This window comes from Daktulosphaira vitifoliae, unplaced genomic scaffold (genome assembly GCF_025091365.1).
Source record: "Daktulosphaira vitifoliae isolate Bord-2020 unplaced genomic scaffold, ASM2509136v1 Scaffold_5, whole genome shotgun sequence".
In the NCBI taxonomy this organism is placed as follows: domain Eukaryota; kingdom Metazoa; phylum Arthropoda; class Insecta; order Hemiptera; family Phylloxeridae; genus Daktulosphaira; species Daktulosphaira vitifoliae.
The window spans coordinates 21772976-21795437 of record NW_026099576.1 but is presented as its reverse complement, the minus strand read 5'-3'; the positions used below and the strand labels follow the sequence as shown (position 1 = coordinate 21795437).

Below are 22462 nucleotides of genomic sequence, written 5' to 3'. Positions count from 1 at the left end.
TTTTTTTTTTGTGTCTGTTACCACTTTTTCTCAGCTCTCACCGAACGGATTTCTTTCAACGATACGTCAAAAGATCACAAATCGTATCTAGTCGAAGACATTACCCTTCAAAATTGAAAAAATTTCCCTCGTTCCCCGTAAATGGGGGAAACCTCCAAAAAAATTACAAATTTAAAAATCGCTAATTTTCGAAATTTTTTCAATTTTTTTACTAAAAACTGTCATAACTTTTTCAAAAATGAATATATGAATATAATTTTTTTTTTTATAGATGCTTGATATCTTTATCTATTATTTGGTATATTTTTTTTGTAAATTTGACCTTTTTTCTACCCATAGGGGGGAATTTAAAATGACAACTTTTTCACAAAAAATTAACTTTTTCAACTTAACTTTTGAAAATGTTCCGGAAGGTCTGACACTTTTATATATATCTTAAATTAAAGCTAATGTAATGTACTTTAATTTGAAAAAAAAAAATTTGACCTCTGGACTTGTTTTCATGGTGAAAACGGCTACCGAATGCTATTTTTGTGTGAAAATTTTCGATTTTATAATTTACAATTTTTAGTTTAAAGTGCTATAACTTTTTAAAAAATGTATGGATCAATACAATTTTTTCATGAGAATTAGTATTTATATACATTTTTCATTGGATATACTTTTTTTTTAAATCAGACTATTTCCCTATATATGGGGGGGCTTCAAATATAAAAAATGCATATAGAAAGTAGAACTTTTTCAACTTAACTTTTGAAAGTGTTCCGGAAGGTCTGACACTTTTATATATATCTTAAATTAAAGCTAATGTAATATACTTTAATTTGAAAAAAAAAAATTTGACCTCTGGACTTGTCTTCATGGTGAAAACGGCTACCGAATGCTATTTTTGTGTGAAAATTTTCGATTTTATAATTTACATTTTTTACTTTAAAGTGCTATAACTTTTTAAAAAATGTATGGATCAATACAATTTTTTCATGAGAAGTAGTATTTATATACATCTTTCATTGGATATACTTTTTTTTTAAATCAGACTATTTCCCTATATATGGGGGGGCTTCAAATATAAAAAATGCATATAGAAAGTAAAACTTTTTCAACTTAAATTTTGAAAATGTTCCGGAAGGTCTGACACTTTTATATATATCTTAAATTGAAGCTTATGTAATATACTTTAATTTGAAAAAAAAAAATTTGACCTCTGGACTTGTCTTCACGGCGAAAATGGCTACCGAATGCTATTTTCGTGTGAAAATTCTCGATTTTATTATTTATATTATATTTAACTTTATAATGCTATAACTTATTGAAATGTTTATGGATCCACACAATTTTGAGAAATAATTTTTTTCTTTTTAATAAACCCTTTTTCATTCGACATACTTTATCTTAATCGAGATATTAATAAGGAACCAGCAGATCAAGTAGCTTTTGGAATAAAACACCAATTTTTTTAAAATTAAACACTATCTAAAGATTTGCATCGAAGCGTTTATTTTTGATAGTGATTTTAATCACTGTCAGATATCATTATACTTGATCCAACTATGCCACGTCACCACTGTGCCGCGACCACCCTGTGCTGGGTTTTTTTATTTATGATAATATTTTTTTAATGTTATCATTATTAAACTTGAAATTTCATAAATATCAACTTTGAGGACCAAAAAAATAGGTTGATAAAATTATATTTACAATGATTATTTTTAACATATTAAAAATTAAAATCAGTTATAATAAGAAAATCAATTTTTTTTGTTTTAAATAATTTTTTTTATAAATAAATGCTAATTTTTAACTAATTTGTAATAATATCAAAAGTTAGAAGTGATAGAAAAAGTCTAATTGTTGATTTGGAAAAATGCGTAAAATTGAAATCGAAAATAATATCCTTGATTCTGATGAAAGTACCTTGTACAGCAGAGGGTTCATAAGTTACTAAAATTTTTTTATAATACATCGCTTCAAACCTTTTTGATTTTTATACATATTGGCCATAGAAATAACGAAATATACTACTTTAAATTATTAGTTACTTCTCGGTAAAAATTGTAGTATTAAATTATTGAACATAAATTTCATACTATATTTAATTATTATAATTGGCAATTATTTAAATAATATATTGCACTTTAACAATATCATATAAGTAACAACTAGGATATAAATAAAGAAATAGCAATTTATGTTGCTTTTTGAATAATCTACTAGTTTTTTAAAATTAAACACTATCAAAAAATTTGTATCGAAGTATATCTTATCATTTTCATTACTGTCATATATATTATAAATTATCTATGTTATATAATCAAAAGTATAAAAGAGCACATAGAAATTTATGAAAGAAGTACTTATTAATATAGTTTGAATTGATATATTAGTATAATTTAAAAAACCCAGCACAGTGGTGATGTGGCATAGTTGGATCAAGTATAATGATATCTGACAGCGATTAAAATCACTATCAAAAGAAAAACGTTTCAATGCAAATCATTAGATAGTATATAATTTTAAAAAATTGGTGGATTATTCCAAAAGCTACATGATCTGCTAGTTCCTGATTAATATCTTGATTAAGATAAAGTATGTCGAATGAAAAAGGGATTATTAAAATATATTATTTCTCATAAAAAAATTGTATTGATCCATATACTTTTCAATATATTATAGCATTATAAAGTTAAAAATTAAAAAAATAAAATAGAGAATTTTTACACAATAATAGCATTCGGTAGCCATTTTCACCGTGAATATAAATAAAGTATATTACATTATCTTTAATTTAAGATATATATAAAAGTGTCAGACTTTCCGGAACATTTTCAAAAGTCAAGTTGAAAAAATTAATTTTTTGTGAAAAAGTTGTCATTTCAAATCCCCCCTGTGGCCAGGTAAAGGGTCCAATTTATAAAAAAAATTTATCAAATGATAGGTAAGAACATTATGCATCTATTAAAAAAAAAATATTAATTTGTTCAATTTTTGTGAATTTTTTTCAATTTTTGAGGATAATGTCTTCGACTAGATAAGATTTGTGATCTTTGACGTATCATTGAAAGAAATTGGTTCGGTGAGAGTTGAGATAAAGTGGTAACAGACACAAAAAAATAAAAAAAAACACATCTTAGTGAAACTAATACCTTCTCAGCTTCGCATCGAAGCTAAAATCTTTGCTGAATTTTAATTATTTATTTATTTCTTATTAATTTAACAAATAAATTATAAGTTATAATACAAATTCTATATTTTAATGATATTTGATTTTTTAACTCAAAATAAAATAATGTTTCAATCATCAATATTTAAATATGTTTATTTTTTATATATTTATTAATAATCAATACATATTTTTTAAATTAGATTCATACCTCCAATAAACCCAGATACAAATCAAAATGATGGAATTGAAGCTCTTAATATTATTCGTAAGGAATCTGGTTGGAAAAAAATGAACCACATTAGTATAGTTTATTTTGGTAAACAATTCAGTGTAGGTCATATAATAAATGATGAAGTTAATTACATAAATTTTCAAATAAAAAAGGAACACGTATCACAATTATTAACATGTAGATTTACAGAAATAATAAAAGACTATCTTACATTATTTTCTGCTATGTTATATATATGCAATAAAGATGAATATAATAATTACCATAATTGTTTAATTAAATTATTCAGCTCATTCGTTAAATCAAAAACAATGCTTGAAGATTTATATGAAGCTTTAGTTACTTTAAATAATTTTATCTCTGGATCAAATTTACAGAATGTTTTTGAATGGGTTGCAGGATTTCTCAGTTTGTTGGAGAATAATGATTTTTCTCTGAAAAATATTGATGATAAAAAAATGATTCAACAAATTCTCATCATTTTTAAAAAAAAGTTTAATGTTTTTAGTACTCAGTTATCGAGTGAAATAAAGATATTTGATACCCTGTGCCATAAAGATGACAAATTTAAAAGTGTTCAGTATTATGTAAACTATTTTAGGAATCTAGAAAATATATCAAATAATTTAAATCCTGAGTGTTCAATGCAAATTATGCTTAACGCATGTAATTTCTTTGACAATTTTTGTGAAAATGTTAGCAAATCTTGTTATAAAGATCTGGGCTTTGAAAAACTTCCACACTGTAAAATAAAGAATTAGACAGCAAACTTCTTTAGCTTATATTTAATTCACTATGATCACAACTTGCACAATGATTTTTGACATGTTTTACGATTTGCGATTGTTTTACTTCCGTACATAAATAATATATATTGTTTCCGGAATATTTTATTGATATACAATTAACACTGTATAATTTTATTGAGCAATATAATCTTCAGTAATTATATTAATGTACTGTAATTATTTACTTAGTTAACAAACTATCTAATACTACATAATGGAATATAATTGATTGGTGGTGTTTTGTATCTATTATCATTTTTCTGTTTACTTCTTTAATGGAACATACTTTTTATTGATTGTCCTATGCTTAGTATGACCAGCAATGTTATTAATCATGATAATATTTTATACAGTCTTAATATAACTAAATTATGTAATTTTGTATTTTTTATTGGTGAACTAAGTACTATGCAGCCCTTATAAAGTATTTAAAAATTAATAAAATAAAAAAACCCAGCACAGTAAAGTCGCAGCACACTGGGGATATGGCATAGTTGGCTCAAGTATAATGATATCTGACAGTGATTAAAAACACTATCATAAAAAATTCTTTTATTTCGTTAAATATTTTGTAATTAATGCTCCTATTTCCTTATATATATCTTGATTACAAATTTTATGATATGTAAGTGTAATATTTGATTAAATATATAAAGGGAAATGGTTTTATTTAAAAAAAGTATGTCGAATGAAAGAGGTGTATGATAGTATTTATCATAAAAAAATTGTATGGATATTTATATTTTTCAAAAAGTGTTAGCATTGTGAAATTAAAAATATAAAAAAGAATTTTTATATTTTTGCTTCGATAGGAAGCTGAGAAAATATTACTTTTAATTTGATGTTTTTTTTTTTTGTGTCTGTTACCTTTTCTTCTTAGCTCTTCAGAACCGATTTATTTTAACGATACGTCAAAAGATCATAAATTGTATCTAGTCGAAAACATTACTCTCAAAAATTAAAAAAATTTCATTCATTTTCCGTAAATGGGGAAAATCTCCAAAAAAATTACAAATTCAAAAATCGCTAATTATCGACATTTTTCCAATTTTTTTTACTTAAAACTGCCATAACTTTATCAAAAATGACCAAATCAATGTAATTTTTAATGAGAAGTAGTATTCGTATACAATTGGACCATTTACCTATTTACAGGGGGGATTCAAAACTAAAAAATGCATATAGAAAGAAGAATTTTTTCAACTTAATTTTTGAAAGTGTTTCGGAAAGTCTGACACTTTTATATAAATTTTAAATTAAAGTTTATGTAATATAATTTAATATTAATAAACAAATATCGGACTTTATTTTGTCTTCTCGATGAAAACAGACATCAAAGACTTTTTATACCTATGTTCCAAGTTTTGGACGTGCCATGTTTAAGTAGAAATTGTTTGATTGAAAAATAATTATGTATTTTACTATGCTTAGTATGATCAGCAATGTTATAAATCATGATAATATTTTATTCATCCTTATTATAATTAAATTATGTTATTTTGTAGTTTTTTTGGTGAACTAATTACTATGGTAGCCCTTATAAAGTATTTTAAAATAAATAAAATAAAAAAACCCAGCACAGTGAGGTTACGACACATTTGGGACATGTTATTGTTGGGTCAAGTATAATGATATCTGACAATGATTAAAAACACTAACATAAAAAACTCTTTTATTTTGTATTTAATGCTCCTATTACCTTATTTATATAATAAGGTAATAATATTTGAATAAATGTATAAAGGGAAAGGGTTTTATTTATAAAAAGTAGGCCGAATGAGAGAGGTATACAATAGTATTTATCATAAAAAAATTGTATGGATATATATATTTTTCATAAAGTTATAGCATTATGAAATTAAAATTATAAAAAATGATTTTTATATTTTACCTTCGACGGGAAGCTGAGAAGGTATGTCGTAATATGCCTAATGCTTTGTATTGCGCATTTTACATTTATCAATGAAAAATGTATAATTTGTATTTTATATTCATAGTGTACAAACAAATAATTAATTTATCTGTCATGTTAAATTGATTATTGTATACTATGCATCTTATTTTAAAATAACTATCATGTTATGTTTATTGCGTAATCCAATATGGTACAACCGCACAAGTTATGTGTACGCGACGTAATATATATATACAAAATGAATCCCCTGATGCAGTAACTTTAACTCCGTTCGTTGCCATTTAATAAATTTATATGATTTGAGGGGGTTGCCCTCATAGCCAGTCCCTCCGGCCAGTGAGCGGTTAACTTCACTGGTTGCGTTGCCATAATTCTCCGTTCTCACCCAAACGCTACCGCTTATTCGTCCATAAAGGCTTATTTCACGGCTACCCTGTATATCTACAGGATTAACAAGCGTTTGGGCGGCTTGCTGTCCGCGACCACATATTCGTCAGTCCAAATGAATGGACTGCTTATTTCGCGGCTAACCTGCATATCTGCAGGCCGTTCCTCTATCCGCAACCTGAGGACTCGCCCGATTCCCCGAGCTAGGGACATTGCGCTCGTGCCGACGTTTCGTAGCCCCGTAGAGCCCGATCACACCGACACTGTAGCGCAGCGAAACGGGATCCTGAAACCCCTCATCCCGAGTAATCGGGCAAGGAGTTTCCTTTTTTTTTCTTTTCGGTCCTGATGTCATCCGTAGGTAACGAATGACCGGACCGGACAGTCCATCCCCTCTTGCCAACGAGACTGAAGGTTTCAGTCTAATACGGTAAGTTTTGAACGCAATATCAATGACCACACACACAAGGAACATGGCGGTAAGTCAACAATTGTTTATTACTTATAACTACTGTGTATGATACGACAGTTTGTTTACAAATATCGGCCGGTTGTGTCGGCAGCGTGTTCGAACTCCGATACCCTGATTACATCCGAATTTACCGCGGCGTCCCCTTCATTCCGATAAGAGGGGTGCGGTGCCGAAAAAGTGCCAAGATCGTTGGCGGTATGCAACTCGTAATAGCCGTTAGATTCGGTGTTCTGCGCGACGGTCGTAATGCGTGATATGTTACCGGATAAACATTCCGAAGCGGCAGGGCGCGTTTTAAACGAAACGTCGTCTAAAACGCTGCGCCCTGTTTGGTTCTGTTGTAGGCTGGTGGGGCGGACTAATTCCCTCCTAGCCGATTGCCGTTTCCCGATACCGACGGTCTGTTTGAACACTGGNCCGATTGCCGTTTCCCGATACCGACGGCCTGTTTGGGCACTGGCGGTGCCAGTGTCGCTCGCCGCAATATCGGCACGGGGTAGGCGGTGCGTCCGCGTGTGCATAACCCGCTCGCTGTCGGGCCGCTGGTTGCGCGGTATGCCGCGGATGCAGATCGGCTGGCTGTCGGGACGCTGGCGGAGCGTACCGAGGAGCCGCGGTTTTATCTACGTCGTGCGCTATCTCACGTAGACGAAAGACGCTGGGTGCATTAACCGTATCATAGCGAGGTAATCGTCCAGTAAAAGCCCCGTTAACTGTCGCACAAGTTGTTGTTCTGGTAACCCACAACGTACTCGCGCGGCCAAATGTTGTTTATGAATAATAAATTCGGTTAACGTTTGTCGGGGGCCCTGTCGCGTCGTTTTTAAGTCCGTCTCGAGCGCCGTCCGGATATCGATATTGTCGAACTCATCGAGTAATTCGGACCTAAATTTCGCCCATGGCATATTATTTAATTTAATCGCTCGCCACCAATCACCTACCCTGTCGTTCAGAAACGGGACGACGATGTTCACCCATGCGGTTGGGTGTATACCGCCCTGACAGAGTAGATCCTCCGCTCTGTCTAGAAACTCCTGTGGGTCCTCTTCATTTCTCCCGTAATATTCAGATAAACAGGCGCGTACGGTGCGTAGGTCGTGGTAAGGTACCAATACAGACCGCGAGCTGCGGGTAGGCGACAAATCATTAAAAGACCGACGACCGTCGGATGCGTTGAATTGCCCCTCCCGTGGTTGGCGCATAAACGAAAAATCGGTCGGCTCGTTCTCATATGTATGAGTGCGCGGAATATGTTCGTCTTGCCAACCCGTACTACATATCCGTGGTAGCGACGCTTATCCGTACGACCGTCTCATGTTGCGGGCTTCTTGCGCTTCGATGTCTGCGAGGCGCTCGTGTAGTGTTGCGTCGGGTCCGTCGCTCCCGATGGACCGAATGTAACGCGATGCGCGTCCGATCGTCGACTATCGTTTCGTTCGACGTTAACTTGACGAATAGTCGATTGTGCTTCAACATGTGGGGACGGCAGCATATTTGAAATCTGTCGCTGTTCCATTGACATACGCGAGAGCGACCTTTCTAATTCAGTCATCCGTGCANTGGGGACGGCAGCATATTTTGACTGATTCGCTCCAGCATATTTGAAATCTGTCGCTGTTCCATTGACATACGCGAGAGCGACCTTTCTAATTCAGTCATCCGTGCATCGTTCCGTGCGTTATTCGAAATGTCGCGAATGTTCTGTCGGATCGCCCCTACTTGTTCTGCCGCGTGTGCTATCGAGCTGATTGTTCGCGTCTAGTTCACAGCTACGGTCCGTGGAGTTGTCTAAAACCCCCACTTCGTTTTCCACATGTTTTCCTCTAGCATAACTAGAATGTTGGGTTTCGTCGCGTAGCATGGTAGCTGTCTAAACGCCCATTCGCGACGTAATTCAGCGCAATTCATTTGTGCTAATGTTTTCCCCGACATATTGACCGTGAATATTATGTTTGTTTACAAAACTAAATAATCAAATGGATATCTCCGTGTACGGTCAATTTTACTACTGCTGTAGAAAACAAGTGTTATTATTATTGCTATTGTTGTAATAAAGTACCACGATAAGATGGTACGGAGCCGCCGTATATGATAAGGCAGCGAGATAACAATAATAATAACGGTTACCTGGGAATCGGCCGCTTTGACAAGGTCAGACGAAAATATACGATTTTTATCTACCAAAAGACTGTAACTATCGGCCGGAAATTCACTTCTTGTCGATATCAATAAGGTCTTTATAACAAACTGTAACCAACACTTTTAAACGACAATACTTACGGCGGATTATATTAGATAAACTGCTCTGACTTTATTTTTATAAAAGAAAATTTTCCCAGAGACCAGGCTAAATANTTTTTATAAAAAAAAATTTTCCCCGAGACCAGGCTAAATATAATCCCGCTAACACGTAACTGTGAATAACCCAGGTAAAAATTCACTGCTGTCACCAGTGAAATTCGTTCAAATAACTATATGAACTAACAAATTTGTAAGGTAGACTTCACCGTTTCAAGTTAAAACTAAAATCTAATATAATTAGAAATAAAACTGATTCGGCTCAAAGCCTCTTACCTTAACTTCCCTCGGCCGGTTGAGATTCCTCTTTTCGGGGAGCCACTTGAAACGTAATCCAGTAGGACGAAAACAAACTAACTGCACTTGGTACAGTTAGTTATAACGTAATCCTGATACGACGGAAACGGCAACTTATTTAAGTTTATAGCGTGGTCCAATAGGACGAGAAATGAAACTAAATACACTTGTTACATTCCGCCGCTTAATTAGAATTACCCTTATACAGATAAGTATAAGTATACTATATATATATATATGTATTTGTGTTAAATATGTTTTTATTCCGAGCAACCGTAATTACGTGAATACGATTAATAATTGCAAAATAATACCAGAAGAGAAGGAAACTTAAATCGCCAACCAACAAGGTGTACGTCGCAAATGGAACAGAACGCAATATCAGTAATCCATATTCGGTGGCGGCCTTATATCAGTGTCAAGGGCGGGGAGACAACCGATGACAACCGTTTGTGATATTAATAGCTAGACGGCTGATATCGAGAGAGACACGAGTGAGCGCCAGCCTAGAGCAAAAGGCGGTGCCGTGTCATAATATATTCTATTTGATGATGTCATTATCAAACTGCAAGTTTGACCTAAAAGTTCTGATAGCAAATACAACTTTTTTTTACTATCAACTTTCATAAATATCAACTTTGAGGACCAAAAAAATTGATTGATAAAATGATATTTGCAATGATTATTTTTAACATATAAACATTTTAAACCAGTAATACTTAGAAAACCAAATTTTTTTTTTGTTTTACATAATATTTTTTATATATAAATACTAGTTTTTAACTAATTACTATTAAAATCAAAAGTTAGAAGTGATAGAAAAAGTCTAATTGTTTATTTGAAAAAATGCATAAAATTGAAATCGAAAATAATATTCTTGATTTTGATGAAAGTACTTTGTACAAATGTGGTTTATAAGTTACAAACATTTTTTTTAAAAATATTGCTTCATGCCCTTTTAATTTTTATACACATTAACGATAGAAATAACGAAATATACTACTGTAAATTTTTTATTATATCTCTATAAAAATTACAATATTAAATTATTGAATATAAATTTAATACTATATTTAATTACTATAATTAGTATTAATTTAAATAATATATTGTACTTTAATAATATCATAGAACTAATAACCAGGATATAATTAAGGAAATATCAATTGTTACTTTTGGAATAATCTACCAGTTTCTTAAAATTAAACACTATCTAAAGATTTATATCGAAGCATTTCTTATGATTTTCATTTCTGTCATATTTAATCTGTATTTTTAGCAACTATGTGCACGTTCATAATATGCCACGACACTACTGTGTTTATTTTAAATTTTGGTTTGATATAATATATATTATATAAAATTTTCTTTTTTTGTGTTTAATAAATGTTAGATGTTAAATTATCTTTGTTATTTATCCAAAATTATGAAAGAGGTATTTTTAAAATATTAATATACTTTGAATTAATACATTAGTATAATTAAAAAACTTTGCTGAATTGTAATTTTTTATTTATTTCTTAATAATTTAACAAATAAATTATAAGTTACAATACAAATTCTATATTTTAATGATATTTGATTCTTTAACTCAAAATAAAGTAATGTTTCATTCATCAATATGTAAATATGTTTATTTTTTATGTATTTATTAATAATCAATACATATTTTTTAAATTAGATTCATACCTCCAATAAACCCAGATATAAATCAAAATGATGGAATTGAAGCTCTTAATATTATTCGTAAGGAATCTGGTTGGAAAAAAATGAACCAAATTAGTATAGTTTATTTTGGTAAACAATTTAGTGTAGATCATATAATAAATGATGAAGTTAATTACATAAATTTTCAAATAAAAAAGGAACACGTATCACAATTATTAACATGTAGATTTACAGAAATAATGAAAGACTATCTTAAATTATTTTCTGCCATGTTATATATATGCAATAAATATGCATATAATAATTACCATAATTGTTTAATTAAATTATTTAGCTCATTCGTTAAATCAAAAACAATGCTTGAAGATTTATATGAAGCTTTAGTTACTTTAAAGAAATCATCAATATGGAGTGTTAATTTTACCTCTGAATCAAATTTACAGAATGTTTTTGAATGGGTTGCAGGATTCTCAGTTTGTTTGAGAATAATGATTTTTCTTTAAAAAATATTAATGATAATAAAATGGTTATACAACTTCTAGTCATTTTTAAAAAAATTTTTAATTCTTTTAATACTCAGTTATTGAATGATATGAAGATATATGATACCCTGTGTCATAAAGATGACAAATTTCAAAATGTTCAGTATTATGTAAACTATTTTAGGAATTCAAGAAATATATCAATTAATTTAAATTCTGAGTTTTCAATCCAAATTATGCTTAACGCATGTAATTTTTTTGACAGTTTTTGTGAAAATGTTAGCAAATCTTCTTATGAAGATCTGGGGTTTGAAAAACTTATATATTGTTTCCGGAATATTTTATTAATATACAATTAACTCTGTATAATTTTATTCAGCAATACAGAGTGATTTTTTTATCATAACCCACTCAATTACTTGCAGAATAATAATAATTTAAACATTTTTTTTTTTTATTATCTTTAGTTACACATTATTCTTGAATTTTTAACTATGTAATACTTTTTAAGTTCATCCCTTATGCCTTGGAAGGGGGTCAACTTTGTTTTTTTAAATGGTAACACATATTTTTAATTTAATAAAATGTTTGAGTTTTTAATTTAATAGTAAATGGCATTTGAATTTTTAATATAACTTAATTCGTTTATTAGATATAATCATTTAAAGTTTCAAATTTTTGAATTAATATACAGGTATAATACACAAGGGATTACAAATACAGGTAGCTAATTGGTTTTTTATAACATCGATATTAGCAGGTACACAGCATTGTTATTATCAATTGTAGTAAGGCACATTATTATGAGTTTATAAATACACTAACTGACAATACAGAAAGTATACCTATTGATAATAATAATTGATAATAAACAATCCGTGACTGAGACAGCAATGTCATAAAAATCCAATTAGCTACCTGTATTAAATACACCTGTATTGTAAATTTTACAATTCCATGTGTATTATACATACATATTAACTCAAAAAATTGAAACTTTAAATGTTTATATCTAATAAACTAATAAAGTTATATTAAAAATTCAAATGCCATTTACTATTAAATTAAAATTTCAAACATTTTATTAAATTAAAAATATGTGTTACCATTTAAAAAAACAAAGTTGACCCCCTTCCAAGGCATAAGGGATGAACTTAAAAAGTATTANCCCTTCCAAGGCATAAGGGATGAACTTAAAAAGTATTAAGTAGTTAAAAATTGAAGAATAATGTGTAACTAAAGATAATAAAAAAAAAAAATGTTTAAATTATTATTATTCTGCAAGTAATTGAGTGGGTTATGATAAAAAAATCACCCTGTATATTCTTCAGTAATTGTATTAATGTACTATAATTATTTACTTAATTAATAATCTATCTAATACTACATCATATAATATAAGTGTTTGGTGTTTTGTATCCATTATCATTTTTCTGTTTACTTCTCTAATGGATCATACTTTTTATTAATTTTACTATGTTTAGTATGATCAGCAATGTTATAAATCATGATAATATTTTATACAGTCTTAATATATCTAAATAATGTTATTTTGTAGTTTTTATATTACAGGTAATTTGTCTGTCCCAATCCAATACAAACGTACCAAATAAAAGTCATATTAGAAATTGGTTTCAGATTTTTAGTTTCCTATGGTTTTTAGTTTATCTCTTATATTTAAGAGGATAACAACTATATTTTAGTTTTGATACAAGTCTGAGAAAATAATAATGTTACTATGTTTTTTAGATGCGATGTGAAGCTGAGAAGGTATTAATTTATTTTGATGTGTTTTTTTGTGTGTCTATAACCACATTTTTTTAGCTCTCACTGAACCGATTTCGTTCAACGATACGTCGCAAATTGTACCTATTTTAAGACATTTTCTTTTATAATTGAAAAAATGCCCTTTCTCCGTGAATTTGAAAAACACCCAAAAACAATTTTTTTAATTTTAAAAAGTAATTTTTTACCTTTTTTTTTTAAACTGAACTATAACTTTTCTGAAAATGAACAAACTTATTTTTTTTATAGATACCTTAAATATTGTCATACGTCGGTAGTACCCCGACGTAGACACAAAAAGTAATGCCCAAATTAAATAACGTTTTAGACGAGTTTGTCGTTTTTAGCTCTTCTCGAGATCTCTTGGATACGTTGGTCAGCCCCAATCTTTCAAATTAGTGAACTACTAACGGGGTAATGTTTAGACCCGTCAACACGATCTAGCTCAAAAGTAGCAGACTGTAAGCCACCAGCACAAATACCTTTTCAGTATATCTACTAAAGGACGGTTAAGCCCAAAAACTAGCCAGCACGCACAGTAATTGTTATGATTGACTAAAGGACCAGTAGTCCAACCTAAACTGTTGACGCACACACACAAATTTTAATAATACGATGTTTTTAAAGTATTTACTCTCGTGTACAGATTTTTAAATAATTATTTTGTTTATATAACGTAAAAAGACAAAGTCAAAATATAATATAAAAATATAACACAAAATTAATTAAGTCGTACAAAAACAAAGTTACTCGCACACCAACGACCTAACTTGTAACTCGACGTTTCTTCGACAAAACGTCCAGTCCCACCATCATTTTCATGTTTCCCTTTTATATTCTTTTTTCCATCATTATTGATTTGCTTACTCTGTATTTCCCTTATATATGACATTATTGTATTGCTCGAGAATTTAAAAATTGCTTACTACTGTTTTGAACCCTGTATCATACTAAAATCGATGTTATTCAGCTATTTACTACAATATTTTATCTACCTATTTTATGTGAAAACGGAACATTAACTGGCCACAGGAAGAAATTGAAAATGATAAATTTTTCACAAAATATTAACTTCTTCAACTTCAATAGTTTTAAAAATATTTCAGAAATACTGTCATATTAAATATATCATAAATTGAAGCTTATGTAATACAGAGTAATCTTCTAACTATGTCTCATGTAATATCTTTAAAAATATGAGTGTTATAAGCAATTTTTTTTTTAGTCATGTGGATCTTTGATGAGCTGTTTCACAAGAAAAATTAAATTTTTATTATCATACATTGTACTTAGAACTTGTATCAACCTCAGATTTTCAAATAATAACCCCTTTTAATTAGCTTCGATGGGAAGCTGAAAACGTATTAATTTTACTATGATGTGTTTTTATTTATTTTATTGTGTCTGTTACAACTTTTTCTCAGCTCTCACAGAACTGATTTCTTTCAACGATATGTTAAAAGATTACAAATCATAACTAGTCGATGACATTACCCTCAAAAATTGAAAAATTTACCTCGTTCTCCGTAAATGGGAGAAACCTGCAAAAAACTTACAAATTTAAAAATCCCTAATTTTCGAATTTTTTTCCATTTTTTTATTCTTAAAACTGCCATTACTTTCTTAAAATTGAACAAATAAATATATTTTTTTTTAATAGATGCATAATGTCCTTACCTATCATTTGATACATTTTTTTTTTTTTTAATTTGACCCTTTACTTGGCCACAGGGGGGATTTAAAAAGACAACTTTTTCACAAAAAATTTAATTTTACACTTAACTTTTGAAAGTGTTCCGGAAATACTGACACTTTTATATATCCTAAAATTAAAGATCTTATATTTTACATTTCAACTTTAAAATGCTATAACTTTTTGGGAAATATATGGATCAATACAATATTTTTATGACAAATAAAATTTATATCATTTTTTTATTCAACTTACTTTTTTTTCAAATCAGACCATTTCCCTTAATACAGGAGGGGTTCAATTAAAATTCAAGTTGAATTAAAATATGTATAATGACATACTAAAAGTCCTCATCGATTGGACTTGAGCTTTTTTTTTACAGCCTCGCAAAAGTTAAAAAATATGAGCTTTTTTAATTTTCTCAAAAAATATTTAATTTACAAAAAAAAGTTTCCAACAAAAGTTGTTTAAAAGACAATTTTAAACAAAAAATGAATCTTATATTTTTTCATTTAAAATAGAAATAGTCTACTTGCAGTTTTGAAAACAAAAAGTTGATTTAGAAAAGTATATTTTTGCTTCTGATGAAAGTTCCTTGTAGTCCAGTGCATTTTTTTATAGTAACTAACAGTTTTTATTGATAAATATTGTATCAAGCCCTTTAAATTTTTATACACGTAAAAGTAAAGCAAAATATAACTTCTTTATTATTTTTATAATTTTTCCGTTTAAATTACAATATTAAATTATTAAATATCAATTTCATACTAAATTTAAAAACTATAATTAGTATTTATTCATATATTATATTTAAAAATCAAAGAACTACTAATCAGGATATCATTAAAGAAATAAGAGTTGATGTTGCTTTTGGAATAATCCACCAATTGCCTATTTAAAAAAAAACATTGGTTGGGAATTTTTTCTGCTATTCTCCAAAATTACTCCTTCGTTGACTAGAATGAATCATTAAATAGAAAATTTTATGAGAATTAAAACAATGTTATTTTTAAGATTAATATGCAGTCAGGAAATTTTATAATTACTATTTACAGTATATTTATCAGAAAAACTTATTATTTTTTTGCATTTTTATCGTAATATAACACTAAAATAGAAATCATAATATAATTTCTAAGTAATTTTTGGTATTTAAAAAGATTCTACAATTGAAATATCCAGAACTGAATTAATTTTAATGATTTACTTTAACTAAAAAAAAAAAATTTATTATTTTGAATCCCTCTTGTGGGCAGGTAAAGGGTTAGATTTATAAAAAAAAACAAATGATAGATAAAGACATGCATCTAAATAAAAAAAAATATACTGATTTGGTCATTTTTGATAAAGTTATAACAGTTAACAAAGTTATAAGTTTTATACACTGGACTACAAGGAACTTCCATCAGAAACAAAAATATACTATTCTAAATCAACTTTTCGCGATGTTTTAAAATGTGCAATTAGACTTTTTCTATAACTTCTAAGTTTTAATATTATTAAAAAATAGTTTTTACATATAAAAAAAAATAATTAAGAACAAAAAAAATTGTTTTAAATTAATACTGATTTGATATAATATTTAATATTAATTTGATTATTAATAAGTTAAAAATAAGGAAAATGACATATTTAACCTATTTTGTTAATCGTTTAAAGTTGATTGTTGTAAATGTTTATAATAAAAAAAAAAAATTTATTTTACCATAACTTTTAGCTCAATTGGTAAGTTTGACATTGACATAATTAAATAGAAAATTTTATGACAATTAAAAAAATTGTATCGTTAAGATCAATATGCAGTCAGAAAGTTTTATAATTACTATTTATTGTAAATTTATCAGAAAAGCTCAATATTTTTTTGCATTTTTATGGTAATAGATAACTTAAATAGAAGTAATAGTAATAATTTCCTAGGAACTTTTGTTGTTTGTTGAAAAGATTCTATAATTGAAATATTGAGAACTTAATTAATTTTAATGATTTACTTTAACTAAATGTACCAATCAAAACAAAGTTGTTAAAAAGATTTACTCAATTGAGTGTATTATAAAATTTGATTATATTTGTAAAAATCAATTGTTAATTCAGGAGAAAAAACAATCATTTTTTTTAGAAATGATTTATATAGCAACATGTTACAAAAAAAAATTGTAATATTATAGTCTAGTAGTAGCACACACAAATAGAGTAAAAAAATTATTAAATTACAAAGTAAAATGATTTAATTTTGTAGTTGAAACCTATCATATCAAACTTCATTCGTTAATAAATATTTTGAAAACATTAGAAATTAATGATTTTAATTGTCTTTATGGAGACGATGTAATAACTAACTGTTTAATTGATAAATTAGAATTTTTTTTTCAATTTTTGAGAGTAATATCTTCAACTAGATACGAATTGTAGTAATTTGACGTATTGTTGAAAAAAGTAGGTCAAGTTAGAGCAGAGAAAATAAATGATAGTCACAAAAAAATATCTTCTCGGCTTTGCATCGAAGCGAAAACTTAAAATATAGTAAAATAATTTTAATACGAATAAGAAATTTCTTCTTGCAAGGGGCGACTAAAGTGATGGGATCCTTGATCTTTATTGAAGTTATTGAATCTAAATGTGATAAAAATCAAACGAGTTAAAATTTATACTAACTTAAAAAGAATTAAGAAAAAATGCAAAAAATTCATTGCCATATGCGGGTTGGAACCTCGTACCCCAAGCGTGTAAAACATAAATTTTACCAACTCGGCAACCGTACGTTGCTTCCGGCGGTTGAAAAATTGGCTATTTAAGCTAGTTCAAATTTCAAAGTTATTTTTCTCGACTTAAAAGAAACAAACATATTTAAATAAGTTTAACTATCTATACTATATCAATTTTAATTTATATAATATTTATGAAAATCTGTACTCCCCTTGTCAGGTATTTTAAAATAAAATAAAATACAAAACCCAGAATTTTAACACAAAAATAGCATATTTTTGCATACGGTAGTCATTTTTACCATGAAGACAAATCCAGAGGTCAAATTTTTTTTTTTCACATTAAAGTATATTACATAAGCTTTAATTTAAGATATATTTAAAAGTGTCAGTATTTCCGGAATACTTTCAAAAATTAAATTGAAAATATCGTAGTAACAATACGCATGTTTAAAGTTTTGACCCCCCTTGTTAAAGGGGTATGATCCGATTTACAAAAAAAGCGTGCCAGATGAAAGGGGTATATCAATATTTATTATAAAAAAATAATAATATAGATCCATACATTTTTCCAAAAGTTATATAAAATATAAATTAAATAATATAACATATAAAATCGAGATTTTTTTCACGGAAATCGTACGTTTTTCTTTAACTTTGATGTCCGTTTTCACCACGAAGACAAGTCCAGAGGTCAAATTTTTTTTTTTCAAATTAAAGTATATTACATTAGCATTAATTTAAGGTATATATAAAAGTGTCAGTCTTTCCGGAACATTTTCAAAAGTTAAGTTGAAAATGTTAATTTTTTGTAAAAAAGTTACCATTTTGAAACCCTTCCTGTGGGCTGTTAAAGGGTCAAATGTTCACAAAAATATAGAAAATGATAGGTAAATATATAAGGTATTTATAAAAAAAAAATTATATTGATTTGGTCATTTTTAAAAAAGTTATGGCAATTTTAAGTAAAAAAAATTGAAAAAATATCGAAAATTAGCGATTTTTAAATATGTAATTTTTTGGGGGATTTGATACGATTTGTGATCTTTTGACATATTATTCATTAAAATATCGCATCGAAGCTAAAAATTGGAAAATAAATTTTAGTACTCATATTAAATGTAATGTAACTCGAAAAATAATTTTTAAATGAAAAAATATAAGATACATTTTTTGTTTAAAATTGTCTTTTAAACAACTTTTGTAGGAAACTTTTTTTTGTAAATTAAATATTTTTTGAGAAAATTAAAAAAGATCATATTTTTTAATTTTTGCGAGGCTGTAAAAAAAAAAGTCCAATCATTGGGGATTTTTAGTATGTCATTATACATATTTTAATTCAACTTAAAAAAAAAAAAATTTGATTGGGAATTTTTTCCACCATTCGCCAAAATTACTCCTTCGTTGACTGGCCTAGAAAGATAATAACGAAGAAAACATTCTCAAATACACAAAAATAGCATACGGTAGAAATATTCACTGTAAGACAAAATTAATTCCGACATTTTTTTTTTTCATAATAAAGTACATTACATTAGCTTTAATTAATATATACAGAAAAGTGTCAGTATTTTCGGAACCAAAAATGGCAAAACATATGGAAAGAAAGATCACCCAACAACACACTTGGTGAAATAAAAAAAAACACAAAAAAATGGCATTCATACGTAACTCTGACTAGAACACAAGACGTAATCCTAACAGGAATTCAAATAGGGCATAGTAACCTCACCCATGCACACGTTCTGAACCACGAACCACAACTAATATGCCTAAACTGCAATAAACTTGTCTCCATAAAACACATATATACAGAATGAACCAAATACAACAACGTGCGATTCATATTCAAACTACCAAACAACGTCCAAAACATCCTGAAAGAAAAAACGAACGAAGAAGACATTCTCAAATACATAAAATTGCTAAATCTATACTCTTTAATTTAATATATAATATTGCATAGACTTTTATTATTATCATAAATTGATTGTAAAGTTGTATAAACTATATGTACACATAAATGTAATTCTGGATAATGACCACAGATGTCAAAGCCTTAATAATAATAAAAAAAATAAATAAAATTTTATAACATGCTCATTTGAGTAGATTTTTTAACAAAATTTTGATTATTTTTTTTAGATAAAGTAAATCCTATAAAATTAAAATTAATTATGTTTTGAATATTTCAAATGTAGAATCTTTTTAAATACCGAAAAATCCTTAGAAATTATTACTTTGATTTCTACTTAAACGATCTATTAAAATAAAAATATAAAAAAAATATTAAGCTTTTCTGATAAATTAAACCAGTAAGTGGTACGTTGAAAAAAATCAAACTAATGGTATGGTGCGGTCTCCTGGACCTCTTAATTTTTTATGTAATATTTAGACTACATTTTTTTTATTCCATCACATTTTTGGTAGAACAATATCTTAGTAGTATTAAATAAGATATGACAAACTTTTTTTTGACTTTAATTTAAATCATGTAAAGTAACTACTAAATTTTTCAGGAAGTTTTATGATCTGCCATGCAATAATGTACTTGATTTTCGTTATGTCCTGAATAATGATGGGCATTTTCGAATATTTTAAACTATCGAATACTATTCGAATTGTTTTTATACAACCGAATAGTGTGTTTTTAGCATAAACTATCGAATAGTTTTTAAACAAAAGAATAGTTTTTAAAACTATTCGAATAAACTATCGAATAGTTTTTAAAAATATTCAAAATGTTTTGTAAAAAAAATATGTCAAGTTAAATTTTTTAAAAGATTGGTCTTATGTAAAATTATAGTCAGATTTATAGTTTTGCTGTTTTAATAACACTAACGACTAAATAAGATTGTTTAAAACTATTTATCCAGGGTACTACGATTATAAATAGGATACAATTAATAATAAAAAAAAATTAGTGATGGGCATTTTCAAATATTTTAAAAAATATTCGAATGGAGGTACCGAATAGTTTTAAAAACTATTCGAATAGCTATCAAATATTTTTAAAAATATTCGAAAAGAGGTACCGAATAGTTTTTATAAATATTTGAATATATGTGTAACTATCGAATAGTTCGAATAGTGGACAACTATCGAATAGTTCGATATTTCCCATCACTAGTCCTGAAGCATTTTAAAATACATTTTTTACTCCACAACCATTAAAATATCAAACTAGACATAAATTAAAATAGAATAAAAAAAAAAAATTTTATAATTACAATTTTTTTTTAAAAAATAACAGTAGTCAAAACAACACTTTTAAGATTTATAAATTGTCATCAAAATTTAAACAAAACATTTTTTCTTTTTTAAATTATCCCTTTCAACTTTTATAAAAAAAAATATAAATAAAAAATAATGAGTTAACTTATAAAAAAAAAAAGTTAATTTCCAATACAATTTATACATATTTTTCTGCTGCACTGCAGACACATTATTGCATTTCCATAGAGTTTACATTGATACACTGTTTTTCTTTCCTTTATTGGAGGACATATGCGACAAGTTTTTCGTATTTCCAGTTTGTCTTCGTACAATGGTGTATCCTTTAGGTTTTTAGATTTTCGAAGAATTCTTCCAATACTACTCCTTATTTCTCGAGGGATATATGTATTTTCAAATCGTCGCTCCAATTCAGGAGTTACAAGTTTGGTATGGTGCGGTCTACCGGACCGCTTATCACTTTTAAATAGCTTTGACGACCAGAGCAATAGATGTTTACCTCCAAAAACTTGGTTATCATTTTAATACTATCTCCAAAAAAAGGTAAATCTTATATCCGTGAACATAAAATCAATATCCTATCAGCTAAATAAAAATAAAAAATTGCAGCGGTCTATCAGACCGCACCATACCTCTTACGGGTTAAAGTAAAAAATAATTTTACAATTTCCAATTATACATATTAATTATAACATGCCAATTTTTTAATTCTCACAAAATGTTCTATTTAATAATTTAAATTTTAAACTTGCAAGTTGAGTTAAAAGTCATAGTTACAAATTCAACTTTTTTTTTATTGAAACCTTTCAAAAAATCATCTTTAAATGAACAAAAAATTAGTTTAAGAATGATATTTTATACTGATTATTTTTAACATATTAAAATCATTATCTGTAATAATTTAAAAACAATTTTTTTTGTTATTAATTTTTTTTTTCTTATCGTAATAAATCATTTCAAAAGAAATATTAATCACTTCTATGTAATTCTTGGTGTTGAAATAGATGATACAATTGAAATATTTAGAATTATTTTCCTTATAGTTATATCCTATAATTTTTAAATAATTAGTAATAAAATAAATAATTATTGGTGATAGAAAAAATATGATTGCTCATTTGAAATTAGCACGAAAAATTGAAATATAAAAGTATATTTTTGACTCTTATGAAAATTTTTAGCAAAACCATTATTTATTGATAACTGACAAGATATTATTATCTAAAAAGATTTGTGATAAACGCTTTAATTTTTATACACGTATGCCACAAAGTAATAACTTCTTCATAATTTTTTATACATTTTCCAAATAAATTACAATACTAAATTATGTAACATCAATATCA

General features: G+C 27.7%; 1 protein-coding gene and 1 long non-coding RNA gene across 7 annotated transcripts in view; both read left to right on the top strand.

Annotated features, from left to right (window-relative positions):
• Positions 1–22462, top strand: part of LOC126907944 (uncharacterized) — a 67677-nt gene that overhangs the window by 16997 nt on the left and 28218 nt on the right. For 2 of the 6 annotated variants that reach the window (XM_050689677.1, XM_050689675.1), the window contains one exon: positions 3364–3497. The exons of 3 other annotated variants lie outside the window; for them this stretch is intronic. In XM_050689677.1, coding sequence (XP_050545634.1) covers positions 3364–3497 — 134 coding nt within the window. Of the gene's footprint in view, positions 1–3363; positions 4351–22462 lie in introns of those variants that run through there. One more of the 6 variants, XM_050689679.1, reaches the window with a different exon arrangement.
• On the top strand, positions 485–1207 carry LOC126907976 (uncharacterized). The gene is made up of 2 exons (XR_007704667.1): positions 485–771; positions 1130–1207. It is a non-coding gene; the product is annotated as an uncharacterized LOC126907976 (long non-coding RNA).